General features: G+C 48.4%; 1 protein-coding gene across 2 annotated transcripts in view; it reads left to right on the top strand.

Moving 5' to 3' along the window:
* Window positions 1–21,561, top strand: part of L2HGDH (L-2-hydroxyglutarate dehydrogenase) — a 24,552-nt gene extending 2,991 nt beyond the window's left edge. Inside the window, exons 2-10 of one of the 2 annotated variants that reach the window (XM_075926160.1) lie at window positions 4,033–4,148; window positions 10,716–10,867; window positions 12,576–12,707; window positions 14,665–14,827; window positions 15,420–15,454; window positions 17,679–17,846; window positions 18,315–18,472; window positions 19,628–19,759; window positions 21,207–21,561. In XM_075926160.1, the coding sequence (XP_075782275.1) occupies window positions 4,033–4,148; window positions 10,716–10,867; window positions 12,576–12,707; window positions 14,665–14,827; window positions 15,420–15,454; window positions 17,679–17,846; window positions 18,315–18,472; window positions 19,628–19,759; window positions 21,207–21,402 (1,252 nt within the window). In that variant the 3' untranslated portion in view covers window positions 21,403–21,561. Of the gene's footprint in view, window positions 1–4,032; window positions 4,149–10,715; window positions 10,868–11,687; window positions 11,984–12,575; window positions 12,708–14,664; window positions 14,828–15,419; window positions 15,455–17,678; window positions 17,847–18,314; window positions 18,473–19,627; window positions 19,760–21,206 lie in introns of those variants that run through there. The other variant, XM_075926161.1, reaches the window with a different exon arrangement.
* Window positions 21,562–22,199: the final 638 nt, after the last annotated feature.

Genomic DNA, 22,199 nt, shown 5'->3' with positions numbered 1-22,199 from the left:
CTCACCTGTCTACACTGGCCCTTTTGCACAAAAGGGACTTTTGCCCGAATGGGAGCAGCATAGTATTTCCGCAAGAAGCTCTGATTTCTTACAGTAGGAAGTCAGTGCTTTTGCAGAAATGCAAGCGGCCAGTGTAGACAGCTGGCAAGTTTTCCCGGAAAAGCAGCTGATTTTCCAGAAAAACTGGCCAGTCTAGACACAGCCTTAGAGTGTAGCTCACAGAGCCCCTCTTCCACACCTCCAATTCACCACCTACAAGACAGGGGGTGGAAGGAAGCTTGGGACCTCTGCCTTGCTGCAGCATGATGGGAGGGGGGATTCTTTTCAAAGTGTGCGTGTGTGTCTGTTTCTGGGCCCCATCAGGCAGCTCTTCCAGAACTGAGGCCTTAAGCCCTGGCCCTCAGACTTCTGAGGGTTGTTGCATGTGGCTCAGGGGGCCAATAAGTTTTAGTCACCCTTTTGTTTTAGGCTGAGTAACTCCAGTCCCTGCTCCCGCAAGGCTTCTGTAGCATCGTTGCAGGGAATCAGGAATACTTGGAGTTGATGGCTCTAGATTACTCCATCATTGCTAGACTCCTGCAGCTGTGCAGATGTCTGCTTTATAGCCACAGATATCCTCATCCGTGGGCCATTTTTGCACATTGTGGGCGGATGTGGGTCCAGATTTGCTATCTAAAGCCCAACAAATCTGCAGATCTCCGCTGGTCATATTTGCAGATTGCAGATCAGAGGTGGCTCCAACCTTTGAGCAGGGCTCTGGCCATAGCTGCTGCTGGACTATTCGTTGTTTTTTAAGTTTTCTCAGACATCGTCATTCCACTAGGCATCAGCCCTGTGTTACAAAATGGATGCTCTGTAATGTTCACAGCATACACCTGGAAATTTGATAGAAAACATAAATGCTCTTACTAGAAGTTTGCAGTGTAACACTACTTTTTCGTAGAATTCAGAACATTTGGCACTTAAGAACCCTGAAACAAACAGGGAAAACAAGCACCTCAATACACCACATTCTAATCCACAATGAAGGTGGTAATAATGAATGTAAAAACCACCTAGAGTAGTTAACTGGTTAAATGATTTTTTAACTGGTTAACCAGTGGCCTGCAGGCGGTAGGGGCGGCTACGGCCTTGGCCTTGCCCCGGCCCCAGCAAGGTCATAGGGACTCCAGCCGGCACGGCCGGTTAACTGGTTACCTTGTAAGAAGGCCGACAAGCTACCTGCTTACCGGGTAACCGGTTAACCTCTTATATCCCTTGCCACTAATACATCATGCAGGTTACAATACAAAGTGGCAACCCTGAATCAAAATGATGTTCTTAAAATAAATGAGGTCGCAATTTGATACAGGTATATCTCACTCTATCATATTCACATAATAGAATTTTCTCTAGAGTAACACCTATTCTTGATCAATGCACATGCAGCGCAGAAACATTTCAAGCCAAAAGAGACCCTTTTGGTCATCTAGTCTGACTTCTTGCATAATGCAGGTCACCCAGGAACTCCTGCATCAAGACCATACATTTTGGTTTAGCTAGAGTATATATTCCAGAAAGAAAGACAATCTTATATTTAAAGAGTTTAGTATCAGTAAGGTTTTTGCTGTAAACTAGAATGGCTCTAAATTGATCAGAGCATTTCTTCCAAAAAATGTACTACTTGTAGTGCACATACTTTGTATGCAATTTAAAGAATGGTTATACTGTGTTCTGCTGTTTGAAAGAGTTCAAGAGAGTTGTGAGTCAGAGTAGAGTAACCTGTTAACTGAGTTCATAATGAACATCCTTAACATGGGGGTACAGTCTCCGTCTTAAAATTATTATTTATGATGTGTATTATCATAGTTCTTTGGGGTCTCGTTCATGTTTAGGGCTCCTTCAGACAAAGTGCTATATAAAACAGCCCCTGCCTTGAAAGTCTTACAGTCTAAGTCTATGTCTAGACTACAAACCTCTTTTGAAAGAGGCTTTTCCGAAAAAGAGCGTCTAGTCTACAATCAGTACTTTTGAAAAAGCAAGCTGCTTTTTCGAAAGAGAGCACCCAGGCAATCTGGATGATCTCTTTCGAAAAAGCACAGTTTGCATTACATAGCACCTTTTTTCAAAAGAGCACTTTCAAAAAAAGGCGTTATTCCTCTTAAAATGAGGTTTTCCACGATCAAAAAAACTGCCACCTTCTTTCAATTTACTTTCGAAAGAACGTGGCAGCAGTCTAGACACAGGGGAAGTTTTTTTAAAAAAGGCTACTTTTTTTGAAAAAACCCTGTAGTCTAGACACACTCTAAGATATAAGTACAGGCAGTCCCCGAGTTATGCGGATCCGACTTATGTCGGATCCGCAGTTACGAACAGGGCCCGTCTCCCTGGTCTCCAGCAGACCAGGGAGAGGAAGCAAAGCGGCGGAGCACGCAGGCATCGGACAGCCGCGTCTGGGCTGTCCGCTGCCCGCGTGTTCCGCGGCTTTGCTCCCCGTCCCCCTGGTCTGCAGACCAGGGAGACGGGGAGCAAAGCAGAGCAAAGCCGCGGAGCCCGAGGGCAGGTGCGTCTGGGTTGTCCCGCTGCCCCCGTGCTCCGCGGCTTTGCTCCGGACGCCTGTGGCACAGCAGCTGGGGCGCTGCTGGTTGGTCCCGTAGCACCGCTCTGGGCGCTACTGGACCAAACCGGCAGCACCCCAGCTGCTCTGTCCCAGGCGTCCTGATTCAGCCACTGCTGGTCAGTTTCAGCAGCGGCTGAATCAGGACGCCTGGGGCAGAGCAGCTTGGGTGCTGCTGGGTTGGTCTAGTAGCGCCGAGGAGCAGCGGTGCTACTGAACCAACCCAGCAGCACCCCAGCTGCTCTGCCCCAGGCGTCCCCAAATCAGCCGCTGCTGAAACTGACCAGTGGCTGACTACAGGAAGCACACCAAATCTACTAGCTTGGGCCCCCCTAGGCTCTGCTGTTTATGGGGAATTTGGGGATCATCTTTCTCCTTTTCAGTCAGGGGCCACGTCAGTGACCCCAACCCAGAAAGGTTCCCCGCGCCTGTCAGAAATGCTCACAAAGAATAACCTGATGCTGTCGGGTTGAAGCCTTGGACTTGCTGATTTCCAAATAATTGAAGGGAAAGTTGCATCTATCAAAAGAGAGAGGAGCAAGCAGTTTGACTGTGTACTGCAGGGCTACTCAACACGCGGCCCGTGGGTGGGATCCTTTGAACATGGCCTCCACTGGGAACACGCTCCACAACGGCGAGGCGTCTCCCAGGCAGGGTAAGCATTGAAAGACGCAAGCAGATGGGCTGGCTGGAACAGACGGGTACAGGAGGTTGGCGTTTCTAGACCCCAGGGAGGACATGCCGGGAATGCCGAGGCATTGTGTGAAATAAGCTATTTGCATATATTTGCGTATATATTTGCATGTATATGCAACCACACTTAAGTTGCAGCCTTCCGCATTTGCTGTGAGTATCGTTGTGGCCCCAAGGGCTTCCAAAGTTGAGTAGTCCTGGTCTACTGCATTCTTAGCATTATTAGTTATTTTGATAGCGCCTAAAACGTACTAGGCACTTTCCAAACACAAGTACATACAGGCCCTGTCCTGGAGAATATACAATCTAAAACAACAAGACAGAGGAAGGTTGGACAAAATGAAACATGAGTCGTGTGATCAGGGGGAATATAGACATATGCCTGCAGATTTGTTAATCTTTTCTTAACACTGAACTATACATTTTCTCAGTGTATACTGCCCTCTCCAACTGCCTAGTCTTCCTCACACAGCAATTTTCAGCTTTACTTCCTGTGGTGGGTTTTTTTAACGCCATCCCTCTTTCCTCCCACTTGTCCTCAGCATCAGTGAGCAGGTCACTCAAAGGTAACTCAGTGGATGATTCAGTCAGCTGGTTTCTTGTAGGGGTTTCCGGAAAAGTGGGTCTTCAAGAATGTTTCTAACGCTCATTTGCTAAGATGAACTTTCTTTCCAGATAAATGTGAAGCATGTGACGGTTGAGCTCTTACAACATGACCCTGTTGTGTGTTTGTTTTTTAATAGCACTTTTGATGTGGTGGTTGTCGGCGGTGGAATTGTGGGGCTCGCGTCTGCCCGAGAGCTCATTCTGCGACACCCATCGCTCAAATTCAGTGTGCTGGAAAAAGAGGAAGAGTTAGGTATGGTATCCATGTTCCCATATCAGCGAGTGACAAAGATGGGGGTGGCATTTTCTTCCAGTGTTTATATCTGGTTTCCTGGTATCAGTCTGTAAGACGCTTTAATTAACACACACACAGAAACAATGTGAAGGGCATTGAACTGAGACAAAACTAGCAAAGGGAGGCTGTTTTAATGAGCGGGAAACAGTATCTTCCTGCCATTGGAGGGTTGCCAGATGGTCTCCCCAAAAATACCGAACACACGGGCTAAAAATGTGTCGAGCAAAAAAAAAAAAAACCCAACACCAAACACAAACGCTAGCTCTTAATGCTGAGGCCTGCACGTGGCTTGGGGCGAGGGGGTGCAACACAAAAGAAGAGCTCCGTGTTCCCTGCCCATACAAGGGAGCCTGGGTCACAAAGCGCTTGAGTCTAGCCCAGCTCCCCTCCCCCCGGCCGGATTATACAGCTCAGAGCGGGCGGGGGTCACCAAGCTGGGAACGAAGGGGGAGGCAGCCGCTTGCTACCCAAAGCAGAGAGGCAGACCCCGGAGCAACGCAATGGCGGGGGGGGGGTGACCCTGGGTAGGAAGGTGACTCCCCCATAGCCAGGTCTTTGGGTGTTCCAGTGGGAAGAAGCAGAAATTCCACCTCAGTCAGTTTTGGCTGAGGGCCAATGGAAGGCGCCTAAACGCAACCACAAAGCACGTGCAGGCTTCTCTCCTGGACTGCGGTGCCACACCGTGCTTGAATAGCGCTCAGGAGCAGGGACGGGGCTTCTCCTCCTCCCCACGGCGTCACTCTTACGTCAGACGCAACCAGCTGAGGGCTCCCAGCGCTGATCGCGCCCCACCCCCCACAACTCCTCCGCCCCCGCCCGGCTTCTGCATGCAACCACGCGCTCCCAGCGCCGATCGCGGCCCCGCCTCCCACCACTCCTCCGCCCCCGCCCGGCTTCTGCATGCAACCACACGCTCCCAGCGCCGATCGCGGCCCCGCCTCCCACCACTCCTCCGCCCCCGCCCGGCTTCTGCATGCAACCACGCGCTCCCAGCGCCGATCGCGGCCCCGCCTCCCACCACTCCTCCGCCCCCGCCAGGCTTCTGCATGCAACCACGTGCTCCCAGCGTTGATCGCGGCCCCACCTCCCAGCCGCTCCCCGCACTCCCACCCGGCTTCTGCATGCAACCACGCGCTCCCAGCGCCGATCGCGGCCCCGCGTCCCAGCCTTTCCCCCCACCCCCGCCCGGTTTCTGCATTCAACCACAGGCTCCCAGCGCCGATCGCGGCCCCGCGTTCCAGCCTTTCCCCCCACCCCCGCCAGGCGTCTGCATGCAACCACGCGCTCCCAGCGCCGATCGCGGCCCCGCCTCCCAGCCTTTCCCCCCACCCCCGCCAGCTTCCATTGAGTGCCCAGCTGGAAAACCAGAAAATACCGGATATTGCACATGTCGTGTATTTTCTGATTTTTTTTTACTGGACAGAGGGTGCAAAAACAAGACTGTCTGGTTGAATACTGGATACCTGGAAACCCTATGTCCTTGTTGCAGAAATGAAAGTGTTCCCCTTTAGAAGAATTTCACAGTGCAGACCTGCCAATGGACTGTACAAACATAAGAATGGCCAGACTGGGTCAGACCAATGGTCCATCCAGCCCACTATCCTGTCTGCCCACAGTGGCCAATGCCAGATGCCCCAGAGGGAGGGGACACAACAGGTAATCCTCACATGATCCCTGCCCTGTCACCCACTTCTGGAGAAACAGAGGCTAGGGACACGATTAATACCCATCCTGGCTAATAGCCATTGATGGACCTAACCTCCAGGAATCTATCTAGCTCTTTTTTGAATCCTGTTAAAGTCTTAGCCTTCACCACATCCTCTGGCAAGGAGTTCCACAGGTTGACTGTGCGCTGATTGAAGAAAAACTTCCTTTTGTTTGTTTTAAACCTACTGCCTATTAATTTCATTTAGTTCTTATATTGTGGGAATATGTAAATAACTTTTCCTTATTCGCTTTTTTCCACACCAGTCATGATTTTATAGATCTCTATCCTATCCCCCCTTAGTCTCCTCTTTTCAGAGGAAACAGAGGAGGGAAGGGTATAATAGCTTCTTTTGGCCTTCTCTTGACTGGGAATTTGTCCCAACTAGTCAAAAAAACTACAAGAATGACCATGCTGGCTCAGACAAATGGTTCATCTATCCCAGTAGCCTATCTTCTGACAGTGGCCAGTGCCAGGTGATTCAGAAAGAAAGAACAGAATGGGGCAATTCTGAGTGATCCAGTCCCTGTCATCCAAGCTTAGCATCTTACAGTCAGAGGTTTAGGGGCACCTAGAGCATGGGTTTGCATTCCTGACCATCTTGGCTTATCGTCATTCATGGCCATAACCCCCATGGACTAATCACATTCGTTTATACTTTGTTATATTTTTGACCCTCACAACATACCCTGGCAATGAGTTCCACAGGTTGTCTTGTTTGTTTTAAACCTGATGCCTAGTTCTTGTGTTATGTGAAGCGGTAAATAACATCAGTGCAGCTGAACTGATGCAAAAGGTACCGTTGCTGTCTGTAGCTGTAGAGTCCTGCGCAGCTACAAATGCCTATCCAAGGATAGAAATTGGTATCTGCTAATCCGCAGGGCTGTATTTCCAGGTGATGCAATGACCAAAGGAGAGGAGTGTGGTGTTGCTACTCCCAGGAGCCAGCACTCTGTGCCGGCAGCTCCCTCCGACTGTGCAGCTGTATCACTCCCAGACACACCTCCAAATGTGTCTCGTCTCTGAGGAGGGGCTATACAGCCGCACGGCTGGGAGGAGCTGCATTTCCTGGGAGGAGAGCCCCGCAGAGCAGCGGATACGAATTTCTGTCCGTGGATATTCTGGCTCTACTTTTGTCTGTGACTTGTCTTTGTGGCCACGAGTTTAATAAACTCATCCTGTGGCCCCCGTCCTGCTTGGCTGCTTGCACCAGGCATTGTGACCTGGGGTTTGAGTTGCAGCACTGCTGAGGTTTGGCCCGGCTGCCCCTGTCATGATGGGGGCAGCCAGCTGGGCAAATTTGAGAGAATGGCATTACGACTTGGCACCACTCAGGCCCCTCTGTCTCACCGGTGAATGCAGGAGAGGCTTGCTCTCAGCCGTCTTCCATCTCTGACCTCTTCCTTTGTCATGACATTTTTAATCAAAAATCGTAAACAATGCAACTTTTACTAAATTTACCATGACCAGCATTCCCTGTAATCTGAGCACTTGGGCAGCCACCCCGGAGAGATACAGACAGCAGCCCACAGACAGCAGCATGTGTTTGTACTGGTGGTGCACATCTGCACTTGCCTTGGTGCACATACACAATTTATTCCACACATGGATGGAAAAAAATTGGAACATTGATCATGACTGCTGCATCATGATGATTTTAAAAAATGCCAAGACACCTAAGGCACCTCCTCAGACATCTGAGACTGATAAGGCTCTAGTAATTTTCACCTATTTCCTGGCTCTTAACATAGAGATGATCCATACAGAAGTCTTGCTTTGAAGGCCAAAGCTAAAATAATTATTTCAATGACTACCTGCAGGGTTTAGTTCGTGATGCCAATGGGACTTGTCTGTTTACACTACTGATAGTAAATAGGGGCAATTGGAATATTGAGACACACCAGGGCCTGTTTTTTATCCAGACTTGCAACAAGACAAGCTAAGCACCCTTGTTTTGCTATTTGTTCTTCAGCTAAGTAAGAAGAACTTACAAATACAACTGCTTTGCTAATGATCAGTTCCCTGTGGCTAAGTGCTTATGCGGAACCCCTAAAGGTGAGCACAGAGCATGAGGATAAATCAAACTGCTGACTTAGCATAGTGTGACCTCATGTGTGGGTAATGTTTAGGGTTCCCAGATGGTTTAACCAGAAATACTAAAACAACTCCCCCCCCCCCCAAAAAAAACCACTGGGGAAAAAATTCTGTTGAGAAAAAAAAGGGAGGAGACCAAAGTTGTTGAGCAAAAAAAACCAGACAGCTCCCCTGCAGAACCAAGTAAGGTGGGGGGGGATGGAGAGGTCTGGGCATGGTTGCTGAGTGTTGGGTTGCCAGGTGTCTGGTTTTGACCCAGACAGTCTGGTATTTTTGCCTCCTGGCTTGGAAAAAATCAGAAAATACTGGACATTTTAGGTGTCCGATATTTTCTGAATTTTTTTTTACCAGACAGGAGGCAAAAATACCGGACTGTCCGGGTCAGTACTGGTCACCTGGCAACCCTAGTAATGTTTAACCAGCTGAATGTCTTAAATGCACACATTAACTGGGTCTTTGTTGCTATATACCAGTGATGGGCAACCTAGGCGAGTGAGTGGGCCCCCTTCATTTCAGTGGGTCGCAAGATTATCGTAACCTAGACGGTCTCCCGGGATTGGATGGATTTGCTCCCTGCACTTGCGTACCTAGAACGTGCAGTGTTATGCTAATGGAAACATAGCAGTGCTGTGATTGGACGGAGGGAAAGCACACGGCTCTCACACTCAGTCAGCACGCACCTCGCTTCACGTGCTCTTGTTTTACATGCCTGTCACTTAAAACTGGTAGAAAACAACTCCAGAGGCAGAAACCTGGCAATCCTGCAAGTGGGCCACAGTAAACAAAATGTCTGATGGGCCAAACATAGATCCTCCATGGGCCGCAGGGGGCTCACCCCGGCGACATAGGCCATTAATATATTCAAGTATTTCCTGCCCTTGCCTTGCCATGCGTCTTCAAACAGGATGAGTGAATGGGAGTAAGATACAGGCTCCATCATTTTAAGGGGGAGAGTGTGTAACCTTTTTTGAATAAGAAATTAAAATTGGGTCAATTAAAGTATGTTGAGAACCTGCCTCTTTCACCCCTGTTTCACTTCCCAAGAGAGAAAACGTAACAGTCAGGCCTGGCTCTCCAATGCTTGAAAGCCTTTGGCTGAGACCCGCAGGGCAGCCAGTAGGCCGAGACACTCAGAATCACCCTGGCAACGGAGCACAGCCAGTGGCTGTCAACATTCGGAAAGCCTGGACCGAGGTGTGCATGATTGTGGCTTCTGACAGGGTGGCACCTGCCTCTCGCGAGTGCCCCCTGGTCGAGTGTGTGCATGTGTCTCGGCTCATGGCGCCCACCTGCGCTTCTCGGGCAGGTCTTTGGTGATTTAGCCCTCTAGCCGAGTCACTCACACCGAGCACCCCTAGGGAAAAATTAGTGGAGGCTGAGCACCCAATAGCATCCTAAGTCCCCACTTTCCTGCCCCTCTTGCCCTCCAGAAGCCCCTCTGACCAACTCCTCTCCTGCCCTCCCAGCGTTTCTAGAGCCCCCTGAAACAGCTGATTCACGATGTCCAGGAAGTTCCGGGAGCAGGCAGGGCAGGGTCTGGGTGGAATGGGGGCAGAGCAAGCGTGGAACAAGGGTGGGAGGAGGCAGAGCAAGGTATGGCTTGGGGGACGGGGAGAAGTGGGGATGGGACCTGGAGTGGAGTGAAGAGGTCAAACACCCCCTGACTAGAGGGGAAGTTGGCGCCTATGCCCACAGTCCACATGTGAACAAAACAAACCTCTTCTGGAGTACGCTGTCCAACCAGGCGTATCTCAGAGCCTTCCGTGCTGTCCTGTAGCCCTCCCTAGGCTCAGTCCCTTCACAGTTCCACGGGGCGTCTCGTGGTGCCCCTCCGTTGGCAATGTCTCTGTGGCCTCCCTGGGCTCCAGCCCTCAGTTTAACCCACAGGGCCTAACTCAGTACCCTAGTTGGCTGGCTTGTGGGCAAAGGTTCCTGCTCTGGGATGGGCAAGGGTGTTCGGTTTTGTGCAATTAGACAGTTGGCAACCTTAGGACCTGGGCCCACTCTCTGCTCTGGGTCCCAGCCCAGGAACCCTCTAAATAGCAGCTACCTGACACATCCCTTTAAGTAACTACGTGTTGCTGTGCCATTACCCCATAGCCCATCTTGATTGAGTCCTGGCAGCCAGTCAGACGGTATTTCCTTACTTCCCCAGTCCCTGCCAGCAACTATCTGCCTTGGCTCCTGTAGCCACCCAGGACCACCTCTTACCCCTCTGGATCCTAAGAGCAGACTCATCTATCCAGCCCTTTCAGCTCCTTTTATATGAGCCCATTGGACTCTGATTGGCTGTTCCTGCAGCCCCTCTCATTGACTCTGTCTCACACGGTCGCTCTGAGCAGCTTGGAGGACCTCTCTATTGTTCTTTTCCGGAGCTGGCTGAGGCAGAGACATGAAGTCTCCAGCAGGGGGCCTCCAGATCTAGTCCACCTTGTCATATGGATCCTTGGAGCAAATCTTTAGTACACTTTCCTGTCGATTCCATGCTTCATACACTCTGATGGTAGTTGTCTAGTTGTCGGTATTTTCTTGGCCATCCTGGAGGAAGGGAAGAATCTCCTGGAGTGGAATGTTATTACTTTAAGATAAATTATTGTTGCAGAGTCTAATTAGGGCATCGCCTTAAATTGATCCTTCTTCCGGTGGCTGAAAGAATTAAAGCAGCGTGTGAATGGAAGATATGGGGAGCATGTATTTTAGTAACGTAACTTCTTCTCCGTCTTCAGCTTGCCACCAGAGCGGACATAACAGCGGTGTGATTCACAGCGGGATTTACTACACACCCGGATCTCTGAAAGCGAGGTTGTGTGTGCAGGGTGCCGCCCTCTGCTATGAGTACTGCGACCAAAAGGGAATCCCCTACAAACAGTGTGGCAAGGTACAGCAGTGGATGCAACTTCTCCCTCTGGCTTTGGAAAGTAGGGCGGTGGGCAGGATAACGTTACCATAACCACGGCTGTGGTCATTTTGCCAAGGCAGTGCTTTCATGTGAACATCGGTGTGCAGACATGGTGAACGCCTGCAGGGGGAGTGAGACTTCCGCCTCTTTTTTGGCAGGAACTCAAGTTAATTCCTCCTCTGGGCCCAAAAACTGCAAGGTAATAATCTGCGGAGATGAGGTGACAACAGCTGGGCTACGTCTAGACTGGCATGATTTTCCGGAAATGCTTTTAACGGAAAAAGTTTCCGTTAAAAGCATTTTCGGAACAGAGCGTCTAGATTGGCAGGACGCTTTTCCGCAAAAGCACTTTTTGCGGAAAAGCATCCGTGGCCAATCTAGACGCGCTTTTCCGCAAAAAAGCCCCGATCGCCATTTTCGCAATCGGGGCTTTTTTGCGCAAAACAAATCTCAGCTGTCTACACTGGCTCTTTTACTTTTGCCCGAACGGGAGCAGCATAGTATTTCCGCAAGACGCACTGATTTCTTACAGTAGGAAGTCAGTGCTTTTGCGGAAATTCAAGCGGCCAGTGTAGACAGCTGGCAAGTTTTTCCGCAAAAGCAGCTGATTTTCTGTAAAAACTGGCCAGTCTAGACACTGCCCTGTAGTTTAGACTCCATGGTTAAGACACCTCCCTCTGTGTCAGTTTCTTCCTTCTCCATATACAGCTCAGACTCTCCCGTCAGGTGAAGTTAAATGTTATTTTTACAAGAGTCCCACCTCCCTGCCTCCTTCACACTCCAATCTTTGGCACTACAGGTTGGACCTCCCTGGTCCGACACCCTTCGGACAGAGTGATCTTGACCCAGGGAATTTGCCAGGTCAGGGGAGGTCAAGGCTCCCACCACTGCTGGCCCTCTGGAGCTCTAGTCCCAGCCACTGGGATCTGCTCTCGGACCTGACCTCTGCTCCCTGCCGCACCAGCCCCGCTGCTGCCGGCACCAGTTGCATTCCCCGCCCTGCCAGCTGTTCCGCACCGCACTGACTCGGGCCGCACTCCCAGCCACCAGCCCGACAGGGGCTCCCGACTGCCAGACCTGCTGCTGCTGGCCAAGGTATGCTCCTGACCCTGGTTGCCCCTGCTGCCAGCTGGGCTTTCTGATCCAGGAATATCCGTGGTCTTGCTGGACCACGCATGTTGCCAGACCCGAGAGTGCCGGATTTCAGAGCTTCAGCCTGTAGTTGTAAATGTCTTCCATGGAGTTACACGTACATTTGGGCTAAACGCCTCTTTTTCAGGCTTCCTTGAAGCATGGTGGTGCTCTCTGAGGCTGTGGTTACCGCACAGACCTTACAGCAGCACAGCGAGGTGTAGTCACTCTATGCCGTCGCGAGAGAGCTCTCCAACCAGCATAATTAAACTACCTTCAATGCGGGGCAATAGCTATGTCGGCAAGAGATCCTCTCCCTTTGACAAAGCACTGTCCACACTGGCAATTTTGTCAGTGAAACTTATGTCGGCCACAGGGGTGTTTTTTCACACCCCGACTGGTAGAAGGGCAGGAAAGCCTGGGTGTTGGAATGTGTTTAGTAAGATCTAGTGTTCATGAATGCACCAAAAAGTAGCTTTTCCTTTGCATCTCCTTGCCTTGCAAATGAGTTTACTACCACGCTGATATCTCGTGAACTCTGTCGTCCTTTCTGAAGCTAATTGTAGCTGTTGAACAAGAGGAAATCCCAAGACTCAAAGCGCTGTATGAGAGAGGGCTGCAGAACAGCGTCAGGGATCTGAAACTGATCAGCACAAGAGAAATAAAAGAAAAGGAGCCTTTTTGCAGAGTAAGTTGCCCTGTCCTTAAATGGAATGAAAAGCGTTAATTTACCCAACTGGTCTTGATAACATAAACCCTAGATGAGGCTGCCCATTGTGGCTGTCTCAGGAGGGTGATGTGTTTAATGGAAAGCCTGAAATCCCAGTGGTATCAAAATTACCAGCAAAAATAAATACATTCATAGTGCAGAACCAACCCTGCGTACTTGAAAAAAATGATACTAGGTGTATTTTTAGGACATATTTTCCTAACCCTCCTCTTTGAAATTTCCACCACTGGCTCCTTCTTAGAATCACAGAATCATGGATCACGAGAACTGGAAGGGACATCGAGAGGTCATCGAGTTCAGTCCCCTGCCCTCATGGCAGGACCAAGCACCGTCTAGATCATCCCTGATAGATGTCTGTCCAACCTGCTCTTAAATATCTCCAGAGATGGAGATTCCACAACCCCCCCTGGGCAATTTATTCCAGTGTTTAATCACCCGGACAGTTGGAGAGTTTTTCCTAATGTCCAACCTAAATCTCCCTTGCTGCAGTTTTAGCCCATTTCTTCTTGCACCCAACAAAGTCCTGTCCTCCCATAAAAAAACCCTTCCCTACGTAGAGTTTTTACCCCCAAAAGGGAAGAGAACAAGGACTTTACTCTGGCTATTGATTTTATACTAAGATGCTCAGATACTGCGGTGATGAGATATAAAACCCGATGGATTTGACTGGAGTTGAGAAGGGGCCCTGACCTTCTCCCCTAGCCTTCTACACCGGTCCTTGGGATCCCGGTTCTTGTCGTGCCTTTCATAATACTTTCCTTCTTTCTTGGGTAAAGAAATCAGAACCTCCTCCAGATGCCTCCCTCCTTCTGCAGATTAAATGTCATCGAAAGCAAGAAACAAGGTGGAAGGGGTTAGATCCCAGTTCAGAAAATTGTTTCCATGGTCTGAATTTGAGTGATCTGTTTCCATGCAGCCTATCATTGACATAAATTCATCTCTCCATTCTCCAGCCTCTGTCCTACTAGACCAGTGGTTCTCAAAGTGTGGTCTGTGGACCACTAGTGATTAATTAGAAAGAGCACATTGCACGGGATATTAAATATATGAACAACATTAATCAAAAGCTTCAGAGGGGTCACTGAGTTAGTCTGTAACAGGAAAAACTTAAAAAACAACAAATAGTCTGGTAGCACTTTAAAGACTAACAAAACATGTAGATGGTATCATGAGCTTTCGTGGGTGTAGCCCACTTCTTCAGATGAACAAAGAAGTCATCTGAAGAAGTGGGCTGTGCCAACAAAAGTTCATGATACCATCTACATATTTTGTTAGTTTTTAAGATGCTACTAAACTATTTGTTGTTTTTAAATTAATCAAAAGGAAACTTAAAACTGCACTGTGGTTGTGGATCTTACTCTGTTTATCTATCTGCAGTTTCTGATAATCTCACAGTGTTTGATGTATTTCTCCTAACATCGCTGTGAGGTGGGGAGGTATTGTTATCCCTGTTTTACAGATGGAGCGCTAAGGCATAGATGTGTTCCTTAGCAGTGCGCTGGAAGAAATCAGTTACACGGGAAACTGAGTCCCTGCAATGCAAAGATAACAATGTGCAAGTAATTTCGCCTGCTTTGTCTGGGCTCATGACAGATCAAGGGCTAGTTATTCTCTGGGTTAGGAGAGTCTAATTTGGGGGATTTCTAATGGTTTCGACAGTCAGCTCAGGGCGTAACTCATGGCGGAGGTGATGTAATTGGCTGTTAGTCACGGGAAGCACTAAACAGTGTTGTAGGGAAAATGCCCAATGGGGCTACATACACGTTATATTGCACAGTCTGTGGTGCAGGATTATGTAACGCTGGAAGCACAAGTTAAATAACCTGGTTTATGACTGAGAGCCCTTTAGAGACACGCGTCTTTAGTTACACACCCCACTGTTCGTTTTTCTGTAACTCATTCGATACCATTTCAGGGGCTGATGGCCATTGATTCTCCATACACTGGCATTGTGAATTATAGACAAGTGGCCCTGTCCTATGCTGAAGATTTCCAGGAAATGGGAGGGACCGTCTTGACTGATTTTGAAGCATCAGGCATGGAGATGGCTAAGGAAAGTCCTCCAGAAAGTGAAGACGGTGAGCACTCCCTCCTCTTCTTGTAAGGTTCCAGTCTATTCTCATAACAAATTTTGCCCCAAGGCATTTACCGTAACTAAAAGTACGTTAGCTCCTTTTTCTTCCCGTATTTTTTAAGCTCTCTTTTATTAAGGATGTATTTAGCCCCAAGACAAAATGATGTCAGATGGATATTTCATCAGATTGAACAAGCCCTCTCTTTTCCAGGGCAGATCACCTTTCAAAAGAAAAGTTACAATTTCCAAGTGGATATAGTTAGGACTCTCTTTTAGGTGAAAAAAGTTTTTCTCTTAGGATAAAGCTGAGGCAGCTGAATATTAGGTGCACATGCTTATAACAGTGTTTTTTGCCTCTATCTTGGAGAGCAAACTGGGTCTACTTCAGATATAGACCGGAAAATGTGAAAAGGGGTAATACAGTACACCAAGAAACCAGAAACCTTAGGTTTTTATTTCTGAACCCCATCCAAACAATGCTTGCTCCGGAGCATGAAGCTCTTCACTTGGACTCCAGTCCTGGAAAGTTGACTGTACCATCAGTTTTCTTTCTTGCATGAATTCTGTTAACCCCTTTTCATCTAATTCTATTGCAGGCATGAAATATCCAGTTGTTGTTAGAAACTCTAAGGTAAGAACCAAGCCTCCTGTTTAATTGATTAATAGAAAAAAATCTGCTTCTTTTCTTCAGCAGAGTTACCGCCATGCTGTCAAAAATTAATCAAGTAATTCAGAAACCACTAAAACATTGGACATGCTGTGCTAGAAAATGCATTATCTGTTTGTGAAAGCAAAATGACATGGTACACAGGTGGCTAGGATAAGGTTAAGATGTTACTGTTGTTTGTCAGCGATAAAAAGAATACATCATGCTTGAATGTTTCATTCAGTTGACTGGTCTCTGATAATTTTCGGCCTTTTGTCTTGTTTGTTTGTGCCTTCCAAACACCCCACTTGTCTTTGTTGAAACTGCTCTTGAATTATTTTATTTGGAAGGTGACTGGGTTTCCCTCTTTGTCAGATTCCTCACTTTTCTGGGTGTTTTTTTCCTGATTTGTTCTCTGCTATTTTTAAACGTCTTATATTTACGTTCAATGCATCACACTTAGTTTCCAGTTGGTGCCTTACCAGTGTGTTTCTCAATAATCATAATCATGAGTTGTTAATTCTGGCTGATAACCTATTTTAGACTTAATGTTTATATGTAAATGCCCTGCGGAGAAAATTTGTAGTGCTAATCTTCAATTATCTCATTATAGATTTTTGTCTGACATGTTATTTTAGAAAAACTTAAAAACACTACCTTCCACATCCTAATGACTTAACCAAACAAACAGTGAAGGTGCTAATTGTTCTTATCAACCTCTTGTAACTATTTGAACAAGCTCTTTTTTCTTCTTTTATTCCTCCTCTCTTCCCCCCCCCCCCCCTTCTCTTATTTATTCTTGGACCTGGACTTTTAATACTCCAGTCATCTGCAGAAGTGGGTTGTGCCCACTAAAGCTCATGGTACCATCTACATGTTTTGTTAGTCTTTAAGCTACTACTAGACTATTAGTTGTTTTTTAAGTTTTTCTAGTTACAGACTAATTCGGCCACCCCTCTGATGTTATTTTAGTGCAGTCTTATTATGAGGTATGGTTGATCAGAAATTTTTTTCAGGTTTGCCTTTCAGCTCCTGCCTCCGCTATAATCAATTAAAAATTACAAGGAAATATGTTTTGTAACTAGAAAGCTATAAAGTACAATTAAAAAGGGAGCATGGGTTGTAATTATTATTGCAGCTACATTCATGTTGCTTCTAGTTGTACCCCTTCCATTTTCATGAGTTGAAAGGTATTTTTGTTTGTTTTTTAAAGTTACAGAAACCCTCCCTCTCCCCAAAAATGTTTCCTCCACCAATAGCTTTAAAAGTGATAGTTAGCATTTTAATGTAAATAAGAATAAGCAACCCAGCACCTGAAAACAGAGTAATACCAGATTTCTTTTCCTCTTTACAAGCAATGCATAACCTGTGGGGGTCGCGGCTGTCTTGTGGGGGGGTCACAGCGCTGGGCTGTCCGCCATTTTTTTCCCAGCGTGGCAGGCGAGCGGAGCAGCATTTAAAGGGGCCATGCTTTTTTTTTTCCCCCAGGGGTCGTGCCGGGAAAAAGGTTGTGCAACACTCTATACAGTGTTGAATGTACAGTTTTACATAGAGCGCTTGAAAATGCAAACTATGAATTGACACTGCCTTTAGAATTGTAGCTTCTCCCAGTTCGTGGAGTGAAAGTGATTTTTTGAGAGTAGAGAGATCCCTTTAAAAAAAAAAGGCCTTATTTAGTCAAAGCTATGATGGTTGGTTATAAACACCACCCCTATACACTCCACAGGCCGGAATGGCACCAGTAGTCCTGATAGCTGAGTGAACTGGAGAAATTCCAAGGGAAGACGTTCTGGTCCTGGAAGATCTAAATCTCTAATCTCCATGTGATGGGTCTCTGTGTATTTTACAGGGCAGGCCTCTATGTTCCATGCATTGCACTTGAGGAAGGCAATCCATCAATTGACGCATTCGTTATTTTTCGTATAAGGATTCTTCCCGCTTTCTTTAAGCTACTTGCTGTATTACAGTGTTAGAAAGCCAGTTGAAAAGGCCTTCTCCATCAGGGTGGGGAAAGAGGGAAGAATATTTTAAAGAGTTAAATAAAAATAAGCTACCAAAATGTTACCCATGTCTAGCACGCAAAGTATCTGACTTTTCAAAGGCATGATTGCTCTTCTTTTTGTTCCTGGCTTGGTTTTTGTGGCTTATGGGTTTATTTTTATCCCCACCTTCTTCATGTGTTGAATTTGTGGGGTTTGTTTTTTGGCAGGGGGAGGAAATCCGCTGTCAACATATTGTGACATGTGCAGGACTTCACTCGGACCGCCTGTCCGAAATCAGCGGGTGCAGTCGCGAGCCTCGCATTGTGCCCTTCCGTGGAGACTACTTGGTGTTAAAGCCAGAAAAATGCTATATGGTTAAAGGAAACATTTATCCAGTAGGTATTATTCTGTGCATCTCACAGTGTGAACCGGGTACTGATACAACTTCACAGCTTTGGGTGGTCTTTTAAAAATATGACATAAGAACATAATGACAGCCATTGTAGCATTGAATTGTTTAAATTAGAATTAACGGCAGCCAACTTTCAGGAGAGATGCCCAGGTACAAAATATACTCCCTTGATTTTTACCAGCAATACTGAAAACCAGACATTATGTTGATAGCTTGCCCCCTGTGAGGATCATCTTGAAAGGCTATAATAATAATGGAAGAGAAAAAAGTGTTTATCTTCTGACTAACTTCTAAGTCCACAGTAAATCATCAGTGTTTTCCCTGCATTCTATCACTCTCCTGGGAAGTGACTGACTTTCACATTCCCGAGTGTATTATTGGATCAGACCATTCATGTTGTGGTCTCGCTAATCTGTTTTGAATGGGGTGACAGGCTTCATTTTCTCTGCAGGTTCCTGATCCTCGTTTTCCTTTTCTGGGGGTTCATTTCACACCGCGGATGGACGGCAGCGTTTGGCTTGGTCCGAATGCCGTACTGGCCTTTAAGCGAGAGGGTTATAAGCTGTATGACTTCAGTGCCCGGGATTTTCTAGATGCGGTTGCGTACAGGTAATATCTTCATTTCAATGTGGGCTCGTTGTTTGGGGTTTTTTGCTGAACGAAGGGGTTCACCGCTTCTCTGACAGAAGCCCTCCACTCTTGTCACACTCCCACCCTGAGTGGCCTGCATCTCGTTTGCCTCCTCTGGAGGAGAGTGTCTCTGATTGTGTGGAGGGGGCCGATGTTGAGTGATAAAAGGCACTCGTTTTCCATTCACACACCCAAGCAGCCCCTCATTGTGTTTTCACTGTGCTCAGGGACCAGCTGCCCTGGTGGTCAGGCTGCGGCCAGTTTCTCCTAGCCTGGAGGCTCCGGTCATTTCCCTCACAGAGCTCAGTTCATTTTCCTCACAGAGTTCTCCAGGAACTCTCCGGTGCCAGGGGCAGAGGGAGAGATAGGGGGACTCAGGCCCTTTGTCTCCACTGGGTCCCAGCTCAGGACCCTAGGGAGAGAGGCAGCACAGTCCTGTCTGGTGGCCACTCCGGATCAGCCTCCCCGAGGCACTTCCTACCTTCCCTGTTTCACTTCAGTATGGGACGTGGCCCCAGCCTTGCTGTCTTGGTTGTTCAGGGCATCAGCTGGGGGAAGAGACGCTTCCCAGCTCACCCTCACCGTCCAGTTGCCCCTTTGTTTAGTCGGGGGAAGGGGGATCCCGGGTGAGCCGTATTCAGTCCCGGTCCTTCTGTAGGCTTCTCTGCCTCAGTAGTTCCTGCCTGCTTGTCTTCTTGCAGCCTCTCCGCCACTTTCCCCTGGCTGGATCGCCAGAGCTCCCAGTTATACCCGTCTTCCACTGGGAGCACACCTGGCAGCTGCTGAGGGGCGGGGTCTTCTTGGCCCGGTACCGTTTCACCGCTCCTTGGACTGTGGAGTGGGGTCTGTACCGCCCGTCACAGACCTCTACAAATGACTGACTAGTGCAGGGAAAGAGCCCTATGCAGGAGGGGCGGGTGATGCCCTCAGACGCAGAGGGAGCCCCGTGGTAATTCTCGCCAGCACGAGGAGGGTGTTGGGTGATGAGGATGGAAAGCTCTCTGCATGCTCCCATTTGATGCTGTGTGTAGACAGGGGGATTTGCTGTTGCACGTTACCAGAGGGGCACGTCTGCACTTAGAATGCCGGACGCCGTTCTGCTAGCCACCCGGACTGTTCTGTCTCCCTCTGTAGCGGTTTGTGGAACCTGGTGCTCAGAAATATCTCCTATGGAGTGAGTGAAATGTACAGAGCCTGTTTCCTTAGTGCTCAGGTGAAGCAACTTCAAAAGTTCATCCCAGAAGTTACCATCAGCGATGTACTCAGGTAAAAACACCGGGTGGTATCCAGCTGTTTGTTAAATCTCATTGGACAGATTAATTCCTCTGATGTTAGTTCCTTCCCTTTCCGACTGAGATTTAACTTGGAAACTTGCTAATAGACGCTGGGGAGGGAGCAAATTAAAAATTGAGCCGGAATGAGGGGGAGAAATCAGGGTGGTAGTAAAGTTGGAAGAGAACTAGAGTTGACAGAGGCTAGAGACAAGTGTTTGCGATGTGATACAGAAGTGCAAAAGGCCAGCGTGGTTGGCCTGCATAGAATCATAGAATATTAGGACTGGAAGGGACCTCGCGAGGTCATCGAGTCCAGCCCCCCGCCCTCAAGGCAGGACCAAATACCATCTAGACCATCCCTGATAGACATTTATCTAACTACTCTTAAATATCTCCCGAGATGGGGATTCCACAACCTCCCTGGGCAATTTATTCCAGTGTTTGACCACCCTGACAGTTAGGAACTTTTTCCTACTGTCCAACCTAAACCTCCCTTGCTGCAGTTTAAGCCCATTGCTTCTTGTTCTATCCCCAGAGGCCAAGATAAACAAGTTTTCTCCCTCCTCCTCATGACACCCTTGTAGATACCTGAAAATTGCTATCATGTCCATACTCAAGCTTTGTTTCACAGGAGGGGATAATAGTCATTCCGTGTGAGCACTTTGATCCTATCTACAAAATCCTGTTCAGTTCTTTGTTCTTCATTGTGAGAAAGATGGACAAGGTGGGAGGAGTCCAGAGAGGAGCAACAGAAACAGTTAGGAGGTGGCAGAGACTGGTTTGGGAGGAAAATTCAAGTAGCTAAATATGCCCAACTTGGCTGAAGGGGACATAAATGTCTCAATACTTGAACGGTGCAAACCTCAAGAAGGAAAGGAATCAAGTGCAGGTGGAATAGACAGCTGCCATTGCGCTCTGTCCAAAAGTTGTATGTGTGGCGGAGTTTTCCTTTTTTCCAGACCGTGTGTTGTCTTACAAGGAGGAAAACCAAACAACATACTCTTATGTAACACAAACAAAACAGAAAATCCTCTGCCTGAGTTTTCACCCCCACCATGCCCCGCTGGCTGTGTGACTCGGCCTTCTGCCTAGCCAGTAGCTCCGACGTTTCCTGCTTTCCTTCGAGAACCTGGTTGAACCTCAGTCTTGTTTCCCCAGAGCACTTGCAAGGGGTGTGAACAGAGTGTGGTTGAAAAACTGGTAGGGTCTTTGCACTCTGTAAGGTCTGACCCAGGCGAATCAGAGGGGTCCAGGAGCCTGCACCTTAAGCTCAAAGGGGGCCTCAGATTTAGACACTTGTTAATTTGGGGGCATGTGAGAAGTTTTGCAGCTTGTTTTGATGCGTATCCCTATCGGGCCACAGTGTGACCTGCTCTCTCAGCTGAGAGCTGCAACGTGAGCAAAGAGGAGACGCCATTTTCCTTCCTTTGTTTTTACAGGGGTCCAGCCGGAGTGAGAGCCCAGGCCTTGGACCGGGATGGCAATTTGGTAGATGACTTCGTCTTTGATGGAGGCACCGGTGACATTGGAAGCAGAGTTCTTCATGTCCGAAATGCCCCCTCTCCTGCTGCTACCTCCTCCCTCGCCATTGCAAAAATGGTCGCCGATGAAGTGGAGCGAAGATTTGGCTTGTGAAATGCACCCGCCCCGCGCTCTCGGCGTCCGCTCTCGGCCAGCCGGCTGCCTGCACGGAATGAGTTCCGCCATGTGTCAGCGGGAGGGCAGAGAGGCCGTTGTCTGGTTCGCTAGAGGGACGCTGGCGTTTAGGCTGTAGAATACAAAACTGGCATTTGAGTCGTTTGCCTCCCTCAGCTTTTATCTCGCTGCTTCCCGGACGGAGGAGGTGTGAGCTCAGATAAGTCCTGGGGGATGGGAAGGCCTCCCCAAAATACTGTAGCTCTGTGGGGCACGGGAATCCGGGAGGGCCCAGCTGCAAGGGAGAAAAGGTTCTGCCATCCCTAGAGGCCTGGAGGAGGAACCGGAAGAGCCTTTGCCAAATGGGCTGCCCAGCCCGAGTTCCCATGTTCTCTGGCTTAACCAAGAGCTCCTAGCATCTCCCCTGCAGCGAGGGGGCCTCTTGAGGCTGGGACAGCCCCTCCCTCTTTCAAGAGACTGGAGAATTCGCCTCCCCCCTCAGAAAACCTGAAGGCTGAGCAGCCTTTCAGGAATGCAAATGGGAAGCAAAGAGCCCTTGGCCAAAGCATCAGTCGGGGAGTATTGACATTCAAAGCCTTCTCCGCTAGCGCCGAGTACGGAGGAACGCCCAGCGATTTGGTTTTATATTTACTCTTGATGTCTTACCTCGTGTACGTGTAGGCCCTCAGTCTGTCATAGTCCAGATGGTCTCCCCGCGGGGTCCAACACGCTAGTCACTAGCCACCTGTGGCTCTTTGGCTGGTTGAGTGTGGCCAGTTGGCTCACAACATTACTTC

The sequence above is a fragment of the Pelodiscus sinensis genome, chromosome 4 (genome assembly GCF_049634645.1).
Source record: "Pelodiscus sinensis isolate JC-2024 chromosome 4, ASM4963464v1, whole genome shotgun sequence".
In the NCBI taxonomy this organism is placed as follows: Eukaryota; Metazoa; Chordata; order Testudines; family Trionychidae; genus Pelodiscus; species Pelodiscus sinensis.
The sequence above is the reverse complement of the archived record's forward strand: the minus strand, read 5'-3'. Positions and strand labels throughout refer to the sequence as shown.